This window comes from Leptonotus elevatus, chromosome 1, assembly GCF_054856555.1.
Source record: "Leptonotus elevatus isolate MCC_2025b chromosome 1, RoL_Lele_1.0, whole genome shotgun sequence".
NCBI classification, from domain to species: domain Eukaryota; kingdom Metazoa; phylum Chordata; class Actinopteri; order Syngnathiformes; family Syngnathidae; genus Leptonotus; species Leptonotus elevatus.
The window spans coordinates 10,093,196-10,115,715 of record NC_141239.1 but is presented as its reverse complement, the minus strand read 5'-3'; the positions used below and the strand labels follow the sequence as shown (position 1 = coordinate 10,115,715).

The 22,520-nt window shown below is 41.7% G+C and overlaps 1 protein-coding gene across 23 annotated transcripts in view; it reads left to right on the top strand.

Moving 5' to 3' along the window:
* The window catches only part of mbnl1 (muscleblind-like splicing regulator 1), an 82,605-nt gene that overhangs the window by 10,639 nt on the left and 49,446 nt on the right, over positions 1–22,520 (top strand). For 6 of the 23 annotated variants that reach the window (XM_086073823.1, XM_086073789.1, XM_086073763.1 and 3 more), the window contains exons 1-2: positions 8,508–8,915; positions 20,118–20,988. In XM_086073823.1, coding sequence (XP_085929949.1) covers positions 20,815–20,988 — 174 coding nt within the window. In that variant the 5' untranslated portion in view covers positions 8,508–8,915; positions 20,118–20,814. Of the gene's footprint in view, positions 1–712; positions 784–1,250; positions 1,406–2,117; positions 2,305–8,504; positions 8,916–9,712; positions 9,803–18,476; positions 18,636–20,117; positions 20,989–22,520 lie in introns of those variants that run through there. The other 17 variants (XM_086073876.1, XM_086073797.1, XM_086073806.1 and 14 more) reach the window with 10 other exon arrangements.

Sequence of the window (22,520 nt, the reverse complement as noted above, 5' to 3'; positions counted from 1 at the left end):
TATTTTAGTCTGCTTGCGAGATGGGAGTGATAAGATGGCCGCCGTCCAGATTCCGCTGGCGAACGACAATGGAAAGAAAGCATTTTGTTGGCTAATGACAATGGACGAGGAGGCAGTTTGATTGGCTATTGAGAATGGATGAGGAGGCAGTATGATTGGTGTCCGCCCTGACACTGGGAGGTCGTGGGTTCAATCCCTGGCCGGGTCATATCAAAGACTCTAAAAATGGGACCCATTTTTGCCTCCCTGCTTGACACAGTAGAAAGGGTTGGAATTGGGGGGTTAGATCACCAAATGATTCCCAAGCGTGGCCGCTGCTGCTGCTCACCGCTCCCTCAGGGGATGGGTCAAATGCGGAGAATAAATAGGTGGGTGTGACAATCAGTGAACCTTAATCTTATTCCTAAAATACTTGTTAGTTGCAGCCCTAATATATATGTGTATATATATTTGAAGGAAATGCCACATTTACAGTACTGACAAGGTCTTTCATACTGTAAAATAACAACAAGAAACTCATTGTAACTTACCCTCTCGAACTTTTAGCCATGCCTTATTGAATTGCCTCGTAATCCACTCAAACAAACTCAATTGAATTGTTCCAATTTAAAATGAACCGTTCATGAATTTTGGGTGTTAGAACTTTGAATATGCTCAAACTCAGTCAAAGAAAAGGGAGCACTGTGCATTTATTTTATTTTATTTTTTGTAGGAAATTCAATTGAGAAAATACACCAACCAGAGAGCTGGTCCGAAAATGGCACAAGGAATTCAAAGAGGAAGGTAAAAAAGAAAATGTGTCATGTCGCATACGGTGTATGTATTACATTTTGCAAAGCTTTGTGAAATCGGCTATAAAATCGATATCCATTGGAATATGTTGTTGGAATTTTGTTAAACAAATCTTTTGTTTTTCAACATGAAGCCTTCTTAATTTTAGTTACAGTACTTTATACACAACAATGGCAAATTTTCTGGAATACCACGTAGTTTTAACAATCAGACCAGAATGACAGATATTAAAAACAAATGAAGTTTAAACTATATATTTTCCAGAAAAAGATCAATTGCCATGTATTTTGTTGTACCAAACATGGAACTTTTATTCGATGTTGCTGCCTTTTCTGAGCTGATGAGTCACTATCATCCGGTCCCTGTCAACATCCCGCCCCCCTTCCCCCACCCACCCCGTTGCTGCTCTTTTGCTGTGCTGTCCACCATGATTGACCGTGTCTCGTTCTGTGAACTAGCAGCCATAGACAGGTGCTGCTGAGTGGGCCCGCGTGTGTGCGTGTGGGTGGGGGCTTCAGAGACCTCCAGAGGCCTGCCTCGACATTCCTGTGATACTTCCAGAGACGCAGTCCTTGGGGGAGAAATAGGTGGAGGCCAAGACCAAGTGAAGGTGGTGAGTTGAAACCTGCCTGCTCCGAGGGTGTTATCACATCCTTTTTCTTTTCTGCTCTCTGAAAAGCAACCACTTCCTGATTTACCTTTATCTTCGCGCAGTGCAAACTGCTCTCATTCTCCACCACTTCCTCTCTCTACACAATCACTGGCTGCAAGAATGCAAACATATCTGTGAGCACTAAAGTATTGGGACGGCGAGTCTTTTCACCTGAAGTTGTTTGTCAGTTTTGTAGCCGTAACAGCGAGGGATGACTGGAATTTTTGTAAATTTTTTAGGTCAAAGATCACAATGTCTGTTCTAGGTCATCCCTAAGGTGTTTGATGATTTACAGACCTTGCTTTGCACACTTAAAATTGTGCGAAATGGCTTGATAAGGTGAAGAATAAAAATTCTGCGCACCACCTCATTATTAATTTGTTGATTAAAGAACTTCATCTTAGTGCTTTTTCAACACGTAGTGTGCGTTACAACCGCAGTTGTGACAGTGGAGGGGAAGAGGAAGTTAGAAAAAAAAAAAGGGGGATGCAGAGAGCTAAATAACAAGCTGACCATATTTGGCATGAGATAATGCAAGCAGAAGATGCAAATGAGATAAAGGAGTGGTTGTCATGGAGACTTGACGTTGCGCAGTGATGGTTTGCTGTAAATCTGACCGCACTTGCAGTATGGCCGTTGCTAAGCAGAAGGCGCTATTGTGAGGGAGCTAGAGGGTAGAGCGAGCGAGTGAGTGAAGTGAAGTAGCGGACGGGTGGGATGGGGGAAGCGAGAATGTTCCTCCGCGGTGCCGCGCGTTGCGTCAGCGTGACCTTTGCTTAAAGTGGTTTTGTCCCTCCAAGTGGCACTTCAGCGCTCGACGCAGACAGGCAAGCTCACTTCGTCTGTTGATTTTTCTGTTTGTAAGTGATCACTTTTGATCACCTATGATTACATTTTATTTTTAAACTTGGCAGTGTTTATATGTGAGCTCCATTCAACGTTAGCCAGTTCGATTCTCAAAGTGTAATTAAGGTTTGGGTTAAGGGGATTTGTTTGATATTTTTCATATTTGCAGTATGTCGCGCCGTTTTGATATTTTTCATATTTGCAGTATGTCGCGCCGTATCTAGCCCCAGAACCTGCTAGAAGCCCAAGTGAAAGGCCTCTTCGGAAAGGGTGTTTCTATTCGATTCCTTTTTATCTGCAAGATAAGCTTCCAGCTTGCGAAGGGAGGCGCGCACACAGACACAGACATGCACGCACACATTCTTTCCAGTGCCAGATGAGGACGAGGCGGCGTGCTATTTCCTCGCTACGTATTTCAAACTTGACAGCTTGCTTGAATTACACCTGCCTCCGCGGCACCTTCCTGTGTGGAATCTAAAAAATATTCAAATAATGAAGCAAGAAAAGCCTTACAACAGTTTGTATGCTTTTACTAGTGCCTGGACTCGGGGTCATCATCAGCACTCGAGATTTTCGTTCACGTCAACGAGCGAGTCTCGGATGAACTGGAATTGCTTACTTAATCGACTTTTCCTGAAAAACGCTTCATAGTCCAAGATGTGAAAGATCAAATTTAATCATTATATAAAAATGGTAAATGCAGTACACTTTAATAGTGCTTTCTTATCTCATTCAAACATATTGAGTTGTCGAAACCTATACTGGCAGTTGACGCAGCATAGAAAACCCACAGAAATAACTAAACTTGCAGCGTGGCCGTCAGAAAAACCAAGGATGTTGTTTTGTCTCATTTTATAAACAGCTGCGTTGCGTGTACTAGCTTGTTGTAGCTTCGTCCTCGCTAATTTTAAACTAGCAATTGCTACACTAGTACTTTGGGCCTTGCTAATGCTAAGCTGGCTAATGCTACGCTCGTAGCATCATCCTCGCTATTGCTACGCTCATTAATGCTATGTTTGCTAATGCTACGTTTGCCAGCTCAGTGGACTAGTGGTGGAGTGTCCGCCCACAGACTGGGAGGCCGTGTGTTCAATCCCCGGCCGGGTTATTGAGGGGTTAGATCACCAAATGATTCCCGAGCGTGGCCCGCTGCTACTCACCGCTCCCTCAAGGAAAGGGTCAAATGCGGAGAACAAATTTCGCTCCACTTGGGTGTGACAATCAGTGGTACTTTTAACTTTAGCTTCATCCTCGCTAATGCTGAGATTGTACGCTTGATAATGCTAAGCTAGCTTCATCCTCACTAATGCTCTGCTCGCTAATGCTAAGCTTGTACGCTTGATAACGCTAAGCTATCTTGTCTAAGCTAATGCTGCATTCGAGGAAGGTGGGAAGTCAGATGTATCCCACTTAGATTCTCCCAGTTCCGATCTCAAGGTGTTAGAGGCAAATGTAAACAACAAAGATGGCTGAATGCGATAAATTGTTTGTTGTTCTGGTTAATGCAGTCATACCAAAATCCCGTTGTGTTACGTGAATCTATTTCAAATAACTAATTAAAGTAACAATACATAGATATAAATAAATATCAGTTTAAAATCTTGTAAATTATGTTTTGCCATTCACGGTCTCCATGCAGCTTGCCATTGTGGAGTGATGTCAGATTTAAGCTGATCAGTTAAGTCGGGGTCCTTATTTATTCCCCAACTCGGATGTACGAGTTCAAAGGGGTGTTCCCGTGCTCACTTCCTGGTATCAAGTCGGAAAAGTCCGACTTCCCACTTTCCTCGAATGCAGCATAAGAAGGCGTGAGAGGTGGCCAGCGTTTGCAAGTCCCTTTCATTTGTTGTGTGAGAGGCCAACAACTAGACGTTAAAGCGGCCAATTAAAACGGTGTCTCACAGACACACACACACGCAAACTTCTTCGGGGTTACGTGGCGAATGTCGCTTCAGTGCATGTGCAATTCCACATAAAGAAAGACGGGAGATCCCATTCAATTGCTCCTCTGCCAATATACATGAATGGGGAAATTACGAATCACCGTTCTGCTATTTAATTCGAGTCTTACTTCTGTACTTATAGCATGGTTGTTTACATAGCGTATGTCTCGCTCTGTCCTAATATGACATGTAACACAATCAGGAAATGACCCCGGTTGGCGTGATTTCGCTTTTTGATTCCACTGCCACCAAAATAAATTCAAGTTAAATAGGTTAGTTTGATTGCCGCTCCCAGCTGTTGGCCTTTCCGCAGGCAGGCTGTGTGCTCCGTTGCAGTCGTATCGCTGTGATGCTCTGTAATGGAAGCCTAATGTGTATTTGCGGCTTAGTGATAGATGAGCAGTCAGAGGTTGGCACACTAAGGCTCGGGGACATTTCCTCAGGAGAGTGAGAGTTCACATTAGCCTGCCAGTGGCATTTACAGGAGGTTGGGAAATAGCAGAGCCCTGACATGATAGGACAATTTAAGGTGGAAATTTGTACTCATCAGGAAAGGAGAGAAAGTGGGAAAATGTGTTTCAACAACAGTGAAAAGTTAGGTGGTGATTTGTCAAGGGGGTTCATGTGGGCAGGCAACCTGGCTACTACCGCCTTGTCTTCTTTTAAAGGAACATTCCATCCATTTATTATCTAACGTTTAGCGTTCAAACTGTTGAAAATGAACTGCTTTGATGTGTCCAGTTGGTGGAAATCCCCTTAAACGCCACTTTGCATTTACACACACACGCGCACCACTTCCTGTCTTCGGTTGGTTAGCGTTAACGTTGGTTAACATGCGAGAACTCGTTGCTAAACCCACTACATTTTTATTTTTTTATTTTCATTTTCTTTTGCGCTCACCGAGCCTTAGAGAGCAGCATTGTTCCAAGTGCTTATAAGTCATTTTATTTTTTTAATGCATTATGCATCAAAACAGAATTGCTATAATTTTTTTGTTTTTCCTAATGCCATTTGTATTTGTAGATTGTTGTATAAGTGCAACACATTTACCACTTTTATTATTATTATTATTATTATTATTATTATTATTATTATTATTATTAGTGGTAGTAGTTGTAGTAGGCTTTACACGATCAAGATTTTTTCCTACTATATATGTGAAGAAACCTCGGATCAATGGCGGCATAGAACATCCCTGGAGTGAAGGAGATTGTGTTTGCTGTAATGTTTTATTTTGCAGATCCGATCAATGACGTCATTGATCGATCAACAAGTTATTACATTACAAAAGTCAATGGATCCCGAGAGAGGTTTGCGTCATTTATTTGTCAGGAAAGAAAACATGAATTAAATATGTCTGTTTTTACTGAATGTAAGACAACTAATAATAAACTGGTTTCTATTGTACTGTACATTGGAGCAGACAAAAGGAAACATTTCTGAAGTAACTAAATGAGCAGCCCATCTGGCGTCTGCAAACTTGTATCACACTTTCGATTGGACAGGGCTGTCGTCGTGACAAGTGCTTGTGGCTCTTGGGGAGGAGTTTAGGATTAGGGATTTAAAATGTGAGCCAAAGTGATGGACAGGTCAACTCTGGTGCTGTAAACACTTGATGATAATCATTTGAAAGGATGTGAAAAGAAGGCTGGAGGGGAAGCGGGCTGGCCGTGCTTGGCTTCGGCAGAAAGGGGAAATTCCACATCAGTTCTAGCAGATCCCAGAGCTTTAGTGGTAATATCATACGTTATCTACATCATGTTGTCTCTGCCCAAATCCTGATCACATAAATGTGTCTGTCTTCCTGTGTATTAAACAAGCTGTTGTCATGGTGTGCAAGGTAGTGTTGCAGCTGTGACTGCGGCTAATGCACCGTGTAAATTAGACATGACTTATCACATGCTTTGTGTTTAAGCTGTGCAGAATTTAAAACTCTTTCAGATTGGGAGGGAATGGGAAGAGAGATTCAAATCATTGGGGTGTTTAATCTGAAATACTCTAATGCACTTGCAACACTCTAATGGCACTCAGTGGAGTGTAGACATCATTCATTTCTTTTAGATCGCTTGGTATTGGTTATCTTGTACGAGGGTTTGTTGGGTCTGCCTTTTTGTGATGATGATGTTGCTGAGCGGAAACTAAACTGCACCAGTTTGCATTTCTTGTGAAAGTGATAGGTGGACAATGTTCCTCTGAATGTACAACAACTTTGAGTGTACCCTGGCTTGATTTAGTGTAGGTTTCTGGCTGGGTGTAAGTTGGTGTGTTGGAGGGTTTAATGGCAAAACAAAACGCGGGGGGGATCCAGAGAAAAGCCGATTCAGTCATTAAATTTGTCTGTTTCTCTGCACTCTCAATTTGTCAGCCCAGTTGATGTTCGTACTCTGATGTTACCTGCATCAAGGAGATTAGGTTTTCATTGACCGCAGTTTATAATTTCTTTGTATTGCTAATTACAGTTTTAGGGATGTTTGCTACAACAACTTTGGAAGGAGTCAAGTTTTGATGTATTTCATTGACCTTAGCCTGGTGGGGGTCAAGGAAAGTCTGGTGGGCTGCCGAGCTAAGAAAACGCTGGGGGAAAGCCTGAACATGTCACATAGCATTCAACAGACACTTTAACAAGTGTTCAAATTTTTGATGATTATGTTTGATAAACAATTAACTGTGTAGGGATCTTCTTTAATTTAAAATTGTCCAACTCCTTGGAATTTCAGCCTCTTAACAGTAGATATTCTCAGATTTATGTTGTGCTCTATGAAAGTGTTTTTTTTTCTTACAAACATTTACTTTGGGAAAACAATTATCAATGTTTTTTGCTGATTTTCTGATGGTTGTCATTGAATCATAATGAATTTGTGTTTTCTGTGCATTGTCCTGTTTTTGAAGGAATGGATGGAAATTAAAAAGTTTTTCCCCCCCATCCGATTCATTGATTAATCGCCAAAATAATCGACAGTAATGCCAATATAACACCTACATTCAAAAATAATGTACATCAGAGAAGTGCTTTTCAGTCGGAATAGCTCACCATTCGCTTGAACGGACCTTCTGACAACTTGCTAGCCTTCCACAACCGGCACAAAGTACTTCTCATGATTATCCAGCATACACCTAAAGCATTGAGCCCAACAAGACAAAGTAACCGTTAACCAACATGAGATGGCGACAGTCATTGGCAAGAGAGGTGGGCTACATGCTAAGCTAACTGCTATAGCTACTCAACAAGTACCTGTTTGCTAGCCAACATAACTTAGCAAGATGGATGATCTGAGAACTTGATAACAGTAGATGTTCATGTTATGGAGAAAATATTGCTCAACAGAGAATGGAGTCCTGATGGAAAAGTGTAGACCTTTATATAATCTGAAGTGAGTTCACTCTTGTGTTCATTAGTGGCTAATTAACCCACCGAGCCGAAAAGACTACAGATATAGTATTAGTTCTACTGCATGACATTAGATAACGTCACACTCAAGTGGCGTGTTTGGTCTGTGTTGCAAAAAATGGTTGTGTACCACTGTGCTGTGATTACAAAATATTTTTGACTTTTTGATTCATCGACTTTGGCTCAACTTTCATCACTGCAAAAAAAATCAGTAGTTGTTCGATCTCTACTGTATACATAACAGTGTGTACGGTATTTATGACAAACATGAAATTGTCTGGGTTTCCAAACTTTTGAGTGTTGTGTATCTTTCAGTTTATTGGGTCTTCATTGGATCTGTAATTTGCTCTCCTTATCTAGAATCTTGATAGCTGCTAGGAGATAATGTTTCATTCTATTTTAGTTCATCTGGATCTAAAGTAGCAAATTATTGAAGTAAGTGTTCACTTGGAAGTCAGTGATGCTCGTTGTGCAAAGGAGTGTTAAGTAGTAGTAGGAGAAGTGTTCTTCAGATTCCTTGTTTTGCTTCCCTTCTTTTCCGAACTCTCAATCTCATATTCGATTTGACGTGCTTCCTGCTTTTATCGGCCTGCTGTCACTAACCATCTTGTATTCCCTTTCTCAAGTCTCAGTTTTTCCCCTCTTCCCTATTTACTTCCGGGTCTGACTGAGTAGGCAATGGTTGTTGTGACGGGGAGGGGGCGTGGTCCGCCTGCAGCAAGAAATCGAAGGAGGATGAGGGGACTGCAGGGTCTGCGTGGCCTGTGCCGTCAGAGCTTCCGCTTAATAGCCGTCCTCCTCCACAGCTGTCGCTGCTGAACACCGCCGCCCCCGCCCCCGCCACACCCGCCACCCATACGCACCGCTTTCCTCGGGCAGCAGACAGACGATCCAGAGGCTAGGGCGATAGTGGGCCCAGCTCTCTTCTCAACGCAGTTAGCTCGACCACTTGAGGCGGCAGCGGCGGGGGAGACACTGGCGTAACAGCCAACGCTGCAACGTGCACACGCAATTGCAGACACACACTCCTCCCTCTTTCGCTCCCTCCCTCCCTCTCTCACTGTGGCGCTGGGCTCTGCACAGCTCCTCCACTCATTCGCTGCTGATTCACCCGCTTGCCTCTCCTCGGCCAGTCGCTCTGCCGTGCCGTGCTGTGCTCTGCCTGCCTGCCTGAGAATGGTCCAGCCGGTGCCTGGGGGTCTGCTGTCGCAGCCTGTCTGAACACACGCTCAAACGCAAGAGTCGGTCGACACGCGGGAGCACTCACACATTTATCTGGAGAGCAATGTGAGAGGTAAGAGCTCGCGTCGCAACCCTCCTCCCAGCCTCGGCGGTTTATCTCGATCGTTCCTCCTTGTGGGCGCTGCAGTCTTGACTTTCCAAAGTGGGCGTCTGTGCATTGGAGCATAAGCGACAATATGGGGATTGTTGTCCTTAGTGTTTCCAGTACGTGTGCCAAAGGGTTAACGTCTGTTTGTTACAGCTTGTTTTATAGCCCCTGGCACTGACACACACTCGCGCATGCAGTAAGAAACACTCTTGCCTTAAAGCGGACAGTCGCAATAGCCATTTCCTGAGGCAGAAGATTTTCTGACATGTGCATGCAGGGCCGTTGTTGATCCAGGAAGCAGTGGAGATCAATAGATCACCCACTCGTGTCTCGTTGCCCCTGTCTGACTCAACACTCTTTGGAGTTGTCCTGCAGAGCGCGCTTGTGGCGAGGACGACTGGCAACATTCGATTCCCTTCTGCCTCTTCCCTCCATTGCTGCGTCAGCCCAAAAGAGGAAGCATGATTTTGCGTGCGTGTGTGTGTGTGTTTCAACGTGTGCGCACTGCAAACTACCGCCCCGCTGTATGTAAATTATATGTGACATGTGAAACTGCTGCTACCTTATATGGTAAGCAGTATTTCAGTACAGTAGAATCTTGCCAAGCATTCCGGGTCGCGGGAGGAGAGAGTGTGTGTATGAAAGGGTGACTCCGTCTGTGGGAGTGTTTGTGTGTGTGTGTGTGGGGGTGTGTGTGTGTGTGACTCAGTGAGTGTTTGCATGTGTCTGGTGGAGGTGGAGTTACCAAGAGAGGGACAAAGTTGAGAAAAAGAAACCGGGGCAAGACGGAGAAGGGAAAACAAGCAAATATACTTCTCAGGGAATATATTCCTCAGTGTTTGAACTGAATTGTAAGTACGTAGTTAGGGCCGTAGCAGCGACTGCTGTCGGAGTCCTTCTTATTCTCCGCCAAAAAAATCAAATTTTTTAACACACGACCTACAAAAAACTCTTTTGGTACCATATGCTAAACCTAACAGGATGTCCGCCATTTTAAATTTACTTTGGCATTTGTTGCTGTTTTTGACCTGTTTGTAGATGTCCTATTTGAACAAACTACTCCTCTGGAATCCATCCGATCGTCTTCAAATTTTGCGACTTTCATCTAAAGATGCCTAATATGAAAAGTTATTGAATTTTTTCTTCTTTGCACGTTGTTGTGGCGATGCGCTGTTTACAAACAAAGTTGATGCTGTTTTTGAGGGTCTAAACCTGGGTGGAAACTCATGAAACTTGCACACACATCAGACCGGGCATAAAAATTTATATTTGAGAGATTCCTGGAATGATTTTCAAAAAATATCTCAATAGCACTGTCTACATTTTCTCAACAAAGCATTGCTGTTTGTATGTTTCACCTAGATCTCTTGAAAATTTAGAAGCATGCTGTCTTTTGGAGCCATATGCTAAACCTAACAGGAGGTCTGCCATTTTGCTTTTATTTTTAATGGGAATTTTGCGCCATTTTTGGCATTTTATATTATAGGTCATATTTTAACAAACCCCGTCAAGAGACTTTATACGATCGTCTTCAATCTTTGGGTGTTTCATGTAAACATGTATAAGGTGAAAAGTTATTGACAGCTTTTAATTTCATTGCACGCTGTTGCCGTGGCGGTGTCGTTTGCTGAGAAAAATTATGATGTTTGAGGGTCTAAACTTAGGTGAAAATCATGAAAATTTGCGCATTAAGCCTGGGAAAAACATTTATATTTTAGAGCAGTTCTCAACCGCGATCCTCGATTACCCCTATCCAGCCTGTTTTCCATGTCTCCCACAAGCAACACAGGTGTTTCAAACGATCAGCTAATCAGCAAGCTCTGTAGATAGCTCAGTAGTGCCCACTGAATCTGAAAGCAACCTTGGTTCAAAACTTAACCTATATCTACGAAAATTGAGAGGGATATGTAACAGTCCAAGACCTACAAAAAAGTAATATACTAAAACAGGAGGTCCGCCATTTTGAATTTATTTTGGAATTGGGTGCCATTTATGGACTTTTATAGAGGTCATATTTTAATGAACTCCTCCCACAGATTTAGCCGATCGTTTTCAAACTTTGGGTGTTTTCATCTAAAGACGGCGGCGATGGTTTGCAAAGAAAAATGATGCTGTTTTTGAGGGTGTAACCCTAGATGAATATTCATGGGATTTTGCACACACATAAGGCCTGAATTTTTTTTTTTTATATTTCTGTGTGTGTGTTTTATTTAGATTACTCCACTCTGAAATGTGTTCAGAATTCTTGTGTGGGGATCATATGCGTGTGCAAGGGCCTTGAAGAGTCTCTTTACTCCGAAACAGCCCAAGTCACATCAGCATGGGATTCTGCTAAAGTCATGATAAGATCAGTGAATCTTGCAAGGCTTAAAAAAAAGATTTTTCGTTCTCCTTCCCCGTATCTTCCCCTCCCTGCTCATTACCTCCGCCCTCCTCCCTCTCATCTCTCCAGCCTTCCACTTGGTGGTGTGTGTCTGCGGTTGAGGCAATGATGTGGAATGTTGTTGTTGTGACTGTGGGAGTCAGTAGGTAGCTCAGACAATGGCGCTCATGCGCACACATTATCGTAAGTACAGTACGCACACCAATGCAGCGAGAGATCTTTCGTAGATTGCATTGTCATGCAGCAAGAAAACTTGAGTAACCCAATTTGAGTCGAGCAGAAAGCTGAGGGTGTGTGCTGTTCTCACTGAACAGCCCTCCGCGAATGTGTGGAGCCCATGATATAGAGTACAGGCGGGATTATATGCTTGACAGCATTGGCGCTGACAGGTTAAGCTTTTATTACACGAGGGCTTTTCTCTGTGTTCTTGCTGTGTTGTGACCACTTTTCAGCAATATGTCACAGCTTCAGCTGACTAGGAGACCCTCGCTGAGCACAAACAAATTGCTTATGACACATCATTACACCAGTATTTCCATCCTTAACCTTCTCTAGTATTTATTTATACTCTTTACGTGACTAATAAATCCGATGTGGACCATGAACCTCAGTCTAGCTGTTTTCCCGAGAATAGTCTGAGTCATGCTGGTTGTGGAGAAAGTAGCCAGTAGCCTTCGTGTTGTTTTGCGTTGTTTTGTCCAGAGGAACATTCATAATCATAATCATTCAGCTTCAAACAAATAGCAGCACTAGCCATGCTAAACTCTCATTACCACTGTTAACAAGTTGCTGTTAGCCACTGCTGCAGTGTACTATGACACTCAATGTTTCATAATTGTACATTCCAAAAAATAACACTTCTATTTGTTTTCTGAACCACTTATCCTCATTAGGGTCTAATAAGTAGTTGTTGGCAAATGAGTGGTGAAGACTTTCTTATTTTATGGCGGTAGCGATTGGTTAGCATAAGGGAAGTACTTGGAAAATGATTGACACCTCATCAGTCACACATATTGACAGTTATAACAAATATGACAAACATTTTTTTTTCTTTTTTCCCCCCCTAACTCCTCCATAATATAACATCCTAACGCAATGTCAGTTTTACCGATAGTTTCTCACTCCCACCCTTGTTTTCTTCCTCACCAGGCCACTGGACATGTTTTGTGCCTGCATTATTAGAAGGCCAGGCAAGCACCCGTCACTCCTCCATGAGCTTGGCTTTGCTCCCTGAAAATGATTAACTCAATGAAAGTCATACAGATAACGGTAGCAAGAAATAGGCCTACAACCAATATAGGAGGTAAACACATCCCTGAAAAAAAATTGACCATGGTAAATCATTATGAATTTATTGTTGTTGTACTTTTTTTTCCCCCTTTGAGATTTTTCTTTTTTTTTTAATGAATTTAACAGGTTGACTTTTTGTTTTGAAGTGAATAATCTTGTCTGTTTTATTAATTAATTATTTTTTCACTTTTACATTACAAAAACTTTGGAATGCTAACACCATGATATTGATTTATCGTTGTTGGTTTCTTTTGTTGCATTTTACAAATATTACCAAACCAATTTGCACGTTTCTGTTGAGGGACAAGGGCCACAGAAGAAGCAATTAGATTTCATTGTGGATAAAGAAATCTTTATTATTCTCGTTTGGTTAACAAACATGTTCTAAAAACTAATTACATTTTCCTTAACTATACAGTGGGTACTTATAGTTGCCAGTTTAGAATGTCTCTCTCATTTTCTACAGATCGCATCAATCTTACTTTAAGTCATGTGCTGTATTATAAAGAGTGCAATAGTAACAGAACGTGAGAGATATTCAGTAGCTTCCTGTTGATTAAAAATAGTATAATATTTGACAATAGCAAGAGGATGGTCAACCATGACTACATGACATATATCAGACCGCTCCCTAACGGCTGTGCGGAAATCAACCTGCGAGCTGCTGCTGATGTTTCAGCATGGTGACCCAGACGACATAAATGCGATCCAATGAGCTTCTCATTAAGCAAGCCATGAGGCCAGCCATTATCATTAATATCCCTTGACTTCATGACATCCTTAACACACAGCAACACAAAAAAATTCATTCTTGCACACAATCTTATATTCATGACAACTTAAGAACACACACCATTGGGACACAGTGTGTCAGTGTGTGTGCGTGCTAAACAAGAGGCCTCATTGTCTCCGAGGTTGGCTTACGGAAGAATAAGCGGGTATTGTTTGTGCGCTCTTGGCCCAAGATGACCAGACCACGTTATTTAATGCCCCTGCTAACTAAGTTAAATGAATAGTCGTGAGATAGCTATGACTTGATGATGAAAATGGCGAGAAAGGGTCTTTTTGCCTTTCCAACTATGGTGAGGATATTCTGGATAGCCGAGTGTATCTACTGTATGTTTTGTCCTTTGCTTTATCCTCCTGGCATGCAGTGTTGACTTCAGTCAACCACCATATTGTTTCTGAGCTGAAGTTGAAAAGAGTAGCAACTACGGTATACGGTGTTGTGAACTTGGCCTATGGTACAGATTTGATTACAGGCCAATGATTGTCATCAGCCTTTGTGTGAAAATAGCTTCAAGCACATCTGACATTGGAAGCACTGTTTTCGACGAGCCCGCGTCAAATAGTCACACGACATATTCCTTGCTTTCCCAGATGCATCATAAGTATTTGGGGAATGCTAGGCGCTAAGCTAACTTGCTACGAGCTGCGGCTGACTAGCTAGCATGCTAGTCACAAATCCTCGCCTTCATTTCGGCAAATAAGATACACTTCTGACATGTATGGTCGTCATGGAAGGAGGAGGAGTAAGTAACAGGAGAAAACAGAAAAGCTGAAGTAGCATAAAATGTAGATTACCAAAATGGTGGGATTCTTTTTTATGGCTTTTAATAGAAGTTTGGGTGAAACGGTGTTACAACAGATAAAAGTAAAACCACTCTTCTTCTTTTCTTTTTTTGTTGAGAAAAAAAGTCCCTAATCGAGTGTTTACAGGGCTTGATAAGAAATGAAAAATGTTCATTGTTTACACGGGTAGTAAAAAAATAAATAAAATAGATTTACTGATTTAGCACAAAATGTGCACATTTCATAGATGATGTAATTCAATATGTTTCACATACCATAATTAGTAATACATTTAGAAGCAATTACAGAGTTAAATAGATTTAAAAGAAAAGTAAAGAAATAAAAAGTAACTAAAATTACTAAAACAGTGCAGTTTTTTTTTTTAAATACTTTAAAAGACCTTAATCATACGTTGGGAAAAGAGCAAAGTTTTTAACCTGGATTTAAAAACATTTACACTTTTGAATATTTATTCATTCATATTATTCACTCATAATAAAGGATAACAGCAAACCCGGGGACCATATTATACGTAAGTATAGACAAAAACTGCTTTTTAAGGGTAATTTTGGGCGGGGGCGTATTATACACTGGTGCGAATTTTCCACAGATTTTTACTGTAGTTATATCATCAATGTTGGTTTTGTTTATTTGCTCTACAGAGCGCAATATTTTTGTTTTGGCAGTTAAGAGCTGCGCCATGAACGTCATGTTGTTGTTTTGTTATTATTTTAAATCAGTTTACTTTAGGTACTATAGCTGATTCGGCTATACTTCCTTTTTTTTTTTTTTTACATTTCAGTTTCTGTCAAAATATATGCAGGTACGGTTAAGAGATTCAATTTACACCGTCAGCCCTCTGTGTGTGGAAGCCTCAAGAGACAGAGCGGCGAACATATATGTAAAGGTCAGAGAGGGCGTTATTGACATGCTATAATATTCCGAGTAGCTGCAGCGCGGCATCATCCTGGAGCCCTGCGGTGTTGTGTTTCCTCCTGGCGTCCTCCACTTTGATGACCTATCTCAGCACACTGTCACCCTGCCTCCACTTCTATCAGTATGCTGAAACCCAGCAGCAGCAAACAAAAGGAAGCCTTCTCCTTTGCAGTCAAACGCTGAAAATAGAAGCGCTGGCTAGAAGCTATCATTTTGTACATTCTGTTGCCATAGTAGATGTTGCAGCAAAACAAGCCAGATATGTGGATTTTGCAGAATGCCGCATAAACTTCAACTCGACTCGAGCTGTAGTGTCACTTGACTAATAGTGAATCGCGCTATGTTCTTTTTCAGGAAGGCCTATCATAACTGTGAACCGCACCCTCTCTGTTGTTTCCTCATCGGTGCTCAAGTAGTTAGTCATACTGACAACTCAGAGACCTGCCTGTATTAAAACCACATTACTTTTATTATGCCTGCGTTTCTGTCTGTGCTCGTCTGTGCTTGATCCTCGGTGTGAAGCTTTGGCAGGTTACTTGCGTAGTTTGGCATACCGGCACTACCAAACTTGCTTTTGTGACTCATTGGCAAAGACATACTTGTCTGATGTTCATGTCAGAAACCGTCCATGGTCTGATGTTCAAAACACTTCCTCTTGTAATGTTTCTACAATGTGCTCCAAAGACTCACCATCTTCCCTCATGACCTTGCACCAGCTTCTAAGACCTTGGACTCGAATGGAGACCATATGCCTTCATCCATAGCGTGATTGACCTCAGTGCAGGATCCATTTGGTAAAACAATATGAATTAATCAGAAAAAGTATCTCTTCAAGACCAGAGACACACGAGACGATTTGAACAAATTAGCTAAAGGGCTTGGCCTACTGGCAAAAGATGATGCAATCAATAAGGGAAGGATATCCATGTTCAGGCATGATGGATCATATCGAGCGCTCATTATGAGGATTACTTCACAGTGCTACAGCCTCGCTCTCTTACACAGAAATAGCTCAATTTGGGGGGTTGGCAGCTTTTCATGCATTCAGCTATTACCGCGATTCATTTGACTGGGCGAACGCATGGCGCCATCAATGTTAACAACATTGCAAGTGATGGCTCCACTCCACCTCATTAGTTGTACAGCTGTAGCGAAAGATGTTTGTGCATGTTAATCTGAACTCAACTAATTCCAAAGTATGTTTGCATCGTATTGTAAGTGTATGAATATGTAGCCGGTATATACCTTGAGCTACAGTAAGGAAATTGGTTATGATATGCAATTATTAGCATTTCAGTTGTGAAAAATTAAGGCAACCTGATTAAAAGATTTTATTGTCACCTTTTTTACTTTTCTCTATAGCCAATTTAACCCTATAAAGCCTGAACCATGAAATATATGAGAGCAAATTCTTCTTCTTCTATAAATAGAGTATTTATTGGTCCTTTTGAGCAAACAAATTATTATTATTATTTTAAATCAACTTCCACATATGACTTTTGATTTGTGTCATATTTGATACATCTGGTCACAATGATTTAAATTTGTACATTTATAACTGTCAAAAATATAATAATAAACAAACATATTAGTATTTCCAAAAATCTGAAATAACATTTCTCAATATTAATAAGTATGTGTCTCTCCTTTCTCAATTGGCACGCTCTTGTAAGGTCGCTGGAAAAGCCGTCAGCTGGGTGATACTGCCCTCTAATGTATTAACTGTGCAATGCATGTGTCAGAACATATACTTTAATGGGGAAAAAAACATTATATATATACTGCAGTTGCTGAAAAACATGCTTAAACCTCAAGCTTTTCATGTTGATCGCAAAGCTCCGTCTATTGTTGCTTTAAATAACCAGCTCTCAAAATCCTTATCTTCAGTGACAATGCAGTTTCTTTCACTGCTGTACCACTTCTTGAATAATTGAAATACACGCAGTGTGACACCAATCCGTGGTGCTGCTATGATTGATTGACATGCAGACTGCCAAATAGTTGCATGAACAGTGGCTGAAAATGCAAAAGATGGGTACTGTCAGTCAGACTGTGCAGGGAGGTAGAACAGAGGTAGTGCTGATTTGGAGGTAGTTTACTGGTCAATCTTGGATCAGATGATAACTTACACAAAAGTGGCTTTAGAAACGATTTTTTTCCAGGTCCATACTGTGCTCTCTTTTAAAGGAATACAGATTGGGCCTTATCTTCTTTTTTTTCACCCTCAGTCCACACGTCTCCTTTTTTTCCATCTAAAAAAACGTGGTGCGCTAAGTAGCGGACCGCCAGGCTTCCCGTTCTGGCTCCCTCTGTTGGTCATTCTTATTCTTCGTGTTTCTCAGACCGGTTGTGACTGTGAAGATGAATTCTTTGTGTGTTTTTACATGCTTGGTCAATAAATCTGATTCTGAAAATGATTTGCTACAAAGAATGCATCATTGCTCATATACAGTATCTATTCTATACCAGTGACTGGCAGAAAAATGAAATGCTCTTCCACTAGATGGCAAAAGGTACAATCCACCAGTTGGCATTCATTCAACAGAATAATAGCATTGTGTTCAACTAAAAATAGATTTCGCACATTTTTTTTTCTGTATATACACATTTTGTGACATTTTTGTTTTGCTGTGTGCCAGGAGATTTTCCTAACGTAAAATATGTGCCTTGGCTCATTAAAGGTTGGAAAGCACTGATCAAAGTTGCATGATGTGCATGCAGTGTGCGTTGGGTGCAGTGCAACATTTGTATTTACAGTAGATACCGCCCGCAATTCAAAGGTCACGCATAGCGACGAGGCTACATTTGCTATCAAGGTGCCATCCAATGTCAAAGCGAGCCGCAACGTCGCTCTCCCTTTGGTTTGAAAGGCATCTAAGCATGATGCTTGGTCATCATGACTTGGGCTGCGTTGGTGCAGGGCTCTGTTACAGCACGTTGCAGTGCTGCAGTGGCGTAACATTCACACTTCCTAGCATTGCTTTAAGTACACATGCACATGAAAAATGATTTCCCTATACAGGGTGTGGTGATTTACCACCCACCTTTTTGATAAGAGCAGAATTATCCCTCGGGAGCCTAACCATTCAAATTCCACAGAACTGGAAAGTATGTTGTGAACGAAAAAGACACAAAACATTCTTTATTATTGTTATGATTATACAAATACCAAACATGACCAAAAACCACATCTGTGTGAGCTTTAATGACAAAACACTTAATGTTAGAACGCATAGGAGAAAACAGTTTGACTCTTTTTCACTCTGGCAGCAGACAGGTCAGCCTTCTCCTGGCTCCGCCTCCTCTCACCTGGCGCTCAGCCCAGAATGTTGCTGCAACTCTGCTAGCTCCCATTGGCCCACACTCTCGCAGAGCTTCGCAAGGAGGGAAATGACTAACCTCTTCCCCCTCGTGCCCTGCCTCAACTTCCCCTTTTCTTTCACTCTCTTCCCCTCTTTCATCTTCAGACACATTTGCAATGGCTACCTTTGCTGCACTCCACTGTAAGTGATACAGGATTATTACTTTTTAATCTCATTTCATTGCGTCGACGTGGTGGAAAGTTGAATGGCTGCTTTGTACGCGCCAATGCGTTGAGCGAGTGTGTGTTTGTGTGCGCTGTGGCATGATGAGCGTGTGCGCACCATGTGTGTTTAGAGCAGTGGGCGGGTGAAAGTTTTATTTGTCTAGTTGACAACCGACGCATTTCTGACATTTTTACACATGCTTCAAACCCACAGCTGCATACTTTACTTGACTTAAAACTAGGGGTGTCAAAATGTGTGCGTTAATTTTGAGTTAATTTAAAGTTCCTTTAACGTCACTTAATTTTTGACCGCCCTTACTTGGAAAGCCTGTACTGGGGGAATTCCAGTCGCAACACAGCAGACACGTCCATGTCAAAATTAAGCAGTTGTAAATTTAATGAGAATTAGTGCTGTCAAAGTTAAAGCATTAGTTAATTAATCACAAAAAATATCACATTAATCATGTATTAACGCAAATGAATCATACTATTAATTTTGACCGCAGATGATCCTTTAGCTGACAGCAGATTGTGTTTGAGCAATAAACATAACTACATGCATTAAAGTAAAACATTTAATAAATGTTTGTGTATGATATTCAGAATATTTGTGTCAAAATATTGGGGTATTTCCCCCCCCCCATTTTAAATTACGCAAGTGATTAACTGATTAGAAAAAAAGGATGAGCGTGTGTAGTGGATCCAAAAATGTTGAAGACATCCTCATAATATTAAATGTCGAAAGAATTAACACATAATAGGTGATCTTCAAATTTGGTGGGCAAAAAATGGTAATAAAAAAGCCTTTTTAGTTAAGCGATTACAATTCTAAGATGTGATTAATCTGGCTAAAAGCATTTTATCATTTGACAGCTCTAATAATAATGCATACATATTTGTGGAGACTGGGGTCAAGTTGTATTTTACAATTTTAAAAATGTGCAGAATTTCACAAGTTACTCCATGTTAAAGATTAGATAGCTCTTCATATGAAAAGAAAAATGATCTGAGCTGTCACCAACATCTTACAAATGCAAGTCTGCCATCTAGTGGCAGAAAAATGACCAAAGCAAATCAATATCACCCCTTTTTTTTTTTTTACAGTACATTACATCTTTTTAACTTTCAATTATATTTTATGATTTATTATGAAATGACTGTATCAATGACTAAAGGATGCAGGCATATTCCGATAAAAATTTTTCCCCACTTTTATGTTAAAGCGTTTGAAAAGTTATTGTGCATTTTATTGTACATTTAGAACAGATCTAAAATTTGCGATAAATTGTCAGTTAACATTGAAGTCATGCGATTAATTACAATTACAAATTTTAATTGCCTGACACCCCTACTTAAAACAAAGGTCTCAACTTGATCCCAAAGAATGACAAAAAAGCTTTGCAGACCTGTATCATCAGCCCAAATTCTCATTTTTTTCTCTCTCTCTCTCTCTCCCCAGAGGAAGTGCCTTTGCTGATGTGTGCCGCAGCTTTGACCTGCTTCTACCGCTGAAGCTCTCTCTCCTCCCCGCCCCTCCTGCCTCGCTCGCTTGCTGCCGTAGCGCAAGGCAAGGTGGCCGCGCCCTCCTCTGACTGCGCTCCGACACCCGTTCGTCCATCCGCCGTCATCGCCATCCACCCCCTCCCAAGTGGGCTGCAGCCTCCGCTAAGCCTCACTTGACAGCCCAGCAGCCCGATCCACCACAAGGCCCACGCAGAGCATCACACACCTTGCCTTTACTTACCTTCGCCTTGGACCCTCTAAGCCCAGACGATCACCTTTGTTGCCTGTTTCACTGCATCTTAACCAGAGGGCTTTCGCTCCTATGCCACTTTGGCTCGTGAATGTTCCAGAAAAGAAGAATCAGTGAGCAATAAGAGTGAACATTCAGGCGGGCTGCCTCCTGGATAAAATCAACATTCTTGATTGGGAAGATGGCGCAATAATATTCACAGCCTTACTTCGTCCTGCAACATTTCACCCTGGACGCTTCTCAGTCGATAGGAAACTTCATTTTTTTCTTAATTGTCATCTCAACCTCGCAGGCAATATCAGCGTAAACACACAAACATAAATCGTGGATTAAAACCCAAGCGGTACTTTTACCAACCAAACCGATCTCAGCTGGGAGCTTGTTTTTGTGCCAGCGCGTTGCCATGGCGATGAACATAGCACAGATCCGTGACACAAAGTGGCTGACGCTCGAGGTATGCAGGGAGTTCCAGAGGGGCACGTGCTCCCGCTCCGACCAGGAGTGCAAGTTCGCTCATCCGGCCAAAAGCTGCCAGGTGGAAAACGGACGGGTCATCGCTTGCTTCGACTCACTCAAGGTAAGAAATCGAAAAGAAGCGGGGCAACGGGAAGTTGGTGGTGGGTGTTTTAGAGAACCAGACGTTACACGATGAAGGCCATTGATAAGACAGTGAGCACATGCTGCGTGGCAGACATCAAATCACAAGCTACAAATAGCAGTCTTTTACGGCCAGTGCAGAGCGCACCATCTGGTCCCAGCATGTGCTCTCCCTTGTCACGCCCATTTCTGGTCAGGTGATGGGAACATGTGATTAAGAGCCCAGAGAGGTGGGGAGAAGAGGCAAATCAGGCTGGGTTCAGGAAGCAGACGTTTTGTGGCGCTCGACTGGATGGTGTGTGATTACACTATAAACACTCTTGCGTGAACGTGGAGCATCAACACAAACTTCTGCTCGCATACCAACTGGGATGCACTTAGCTCCACGTCTGAACAACAAGAGAGAAGTGAGGCGATAGCGCCGTCATGTTGCACACAAACCACTTCCTGCGCCTTGAGGCGGTTAGAGGGGGGTTTGTTTGTCTTCTATGAATACAAACGTATACTACTGTATTTTGAATGTACTTTTTAGGCGACAGCAAGAAATCAACTTTCCCTTTATCTCCCACCTCCTGTGTTTTTTCACAAGCACACATTTTATAAGGGCCCGAATCTCCAAACATGGGCGGGCCTCACCTTTAACTTTTGACCCACTTGTACGTTTTCTGAGCTCGCATCCTTCCCTGCAGATGGTGGTGACTCATGGTCATTGGAAGTATGCGAACAGGGCAGGGTTAGGATGAGGACAGTTTTTCAGTCCACTCAGAAAGAAGACCATGTGTACAGCCAGATGTGGTCAGAGGGACTTTGGTGGACATGCGCTGAACTCTTCCCAAATTACATCATGCGTGTGTCTAAATTATAAACGAGCGAGAAGAAGTCAGGTGGGCCTGGGCTTTATTTATATATCACTTTAACTCATTCACTCCCAGCCATTTTCACTGAAGCAACCCCCTTCGCTCCCAGCTGGTTTACTGGATTTTGAATGATTTTGCAAGGCCCACAGAATATTGTGTTCTATAGCTATAAAAAAGAAAAAAGTAACCTACCAAAAGAAAGATTAGTCTCTTCTTTCATCAGGAAAAAAAAGTATATTTCTATCTGTTTCAGTTTTGCAACAATTAGCTTTAGAATATATCTAAGTTTCATCATTATTCACAAACCTGTTGAAAACAGTGGGGGAAAGAGCTTTTTGCAACATGGCCCTGGTTGATCTCTTATACTCTGCTGCCACTTGCTTGCCTTTTTTACAATTACAATTGCCTCAAGCTTTCTCTTCAGTTCAGAGGCTGCAGCAAAGCCTTCTGTATGCTCTAGCATAAAAAAAACATAAAACGTATAAATACGTTTTTGGGAGCAAATGAGGCAACCAAAGCTGCATATAAAGTGCTCTAAATAAAGTAAAAACCAGGCATATAAAAACAAAAACAGTTAAAACAACAAATTAATAACATCAAGACAGTAAATACAAGAAAACACTAAAACAATACCGACAACGGAAAAAGCTCGCTC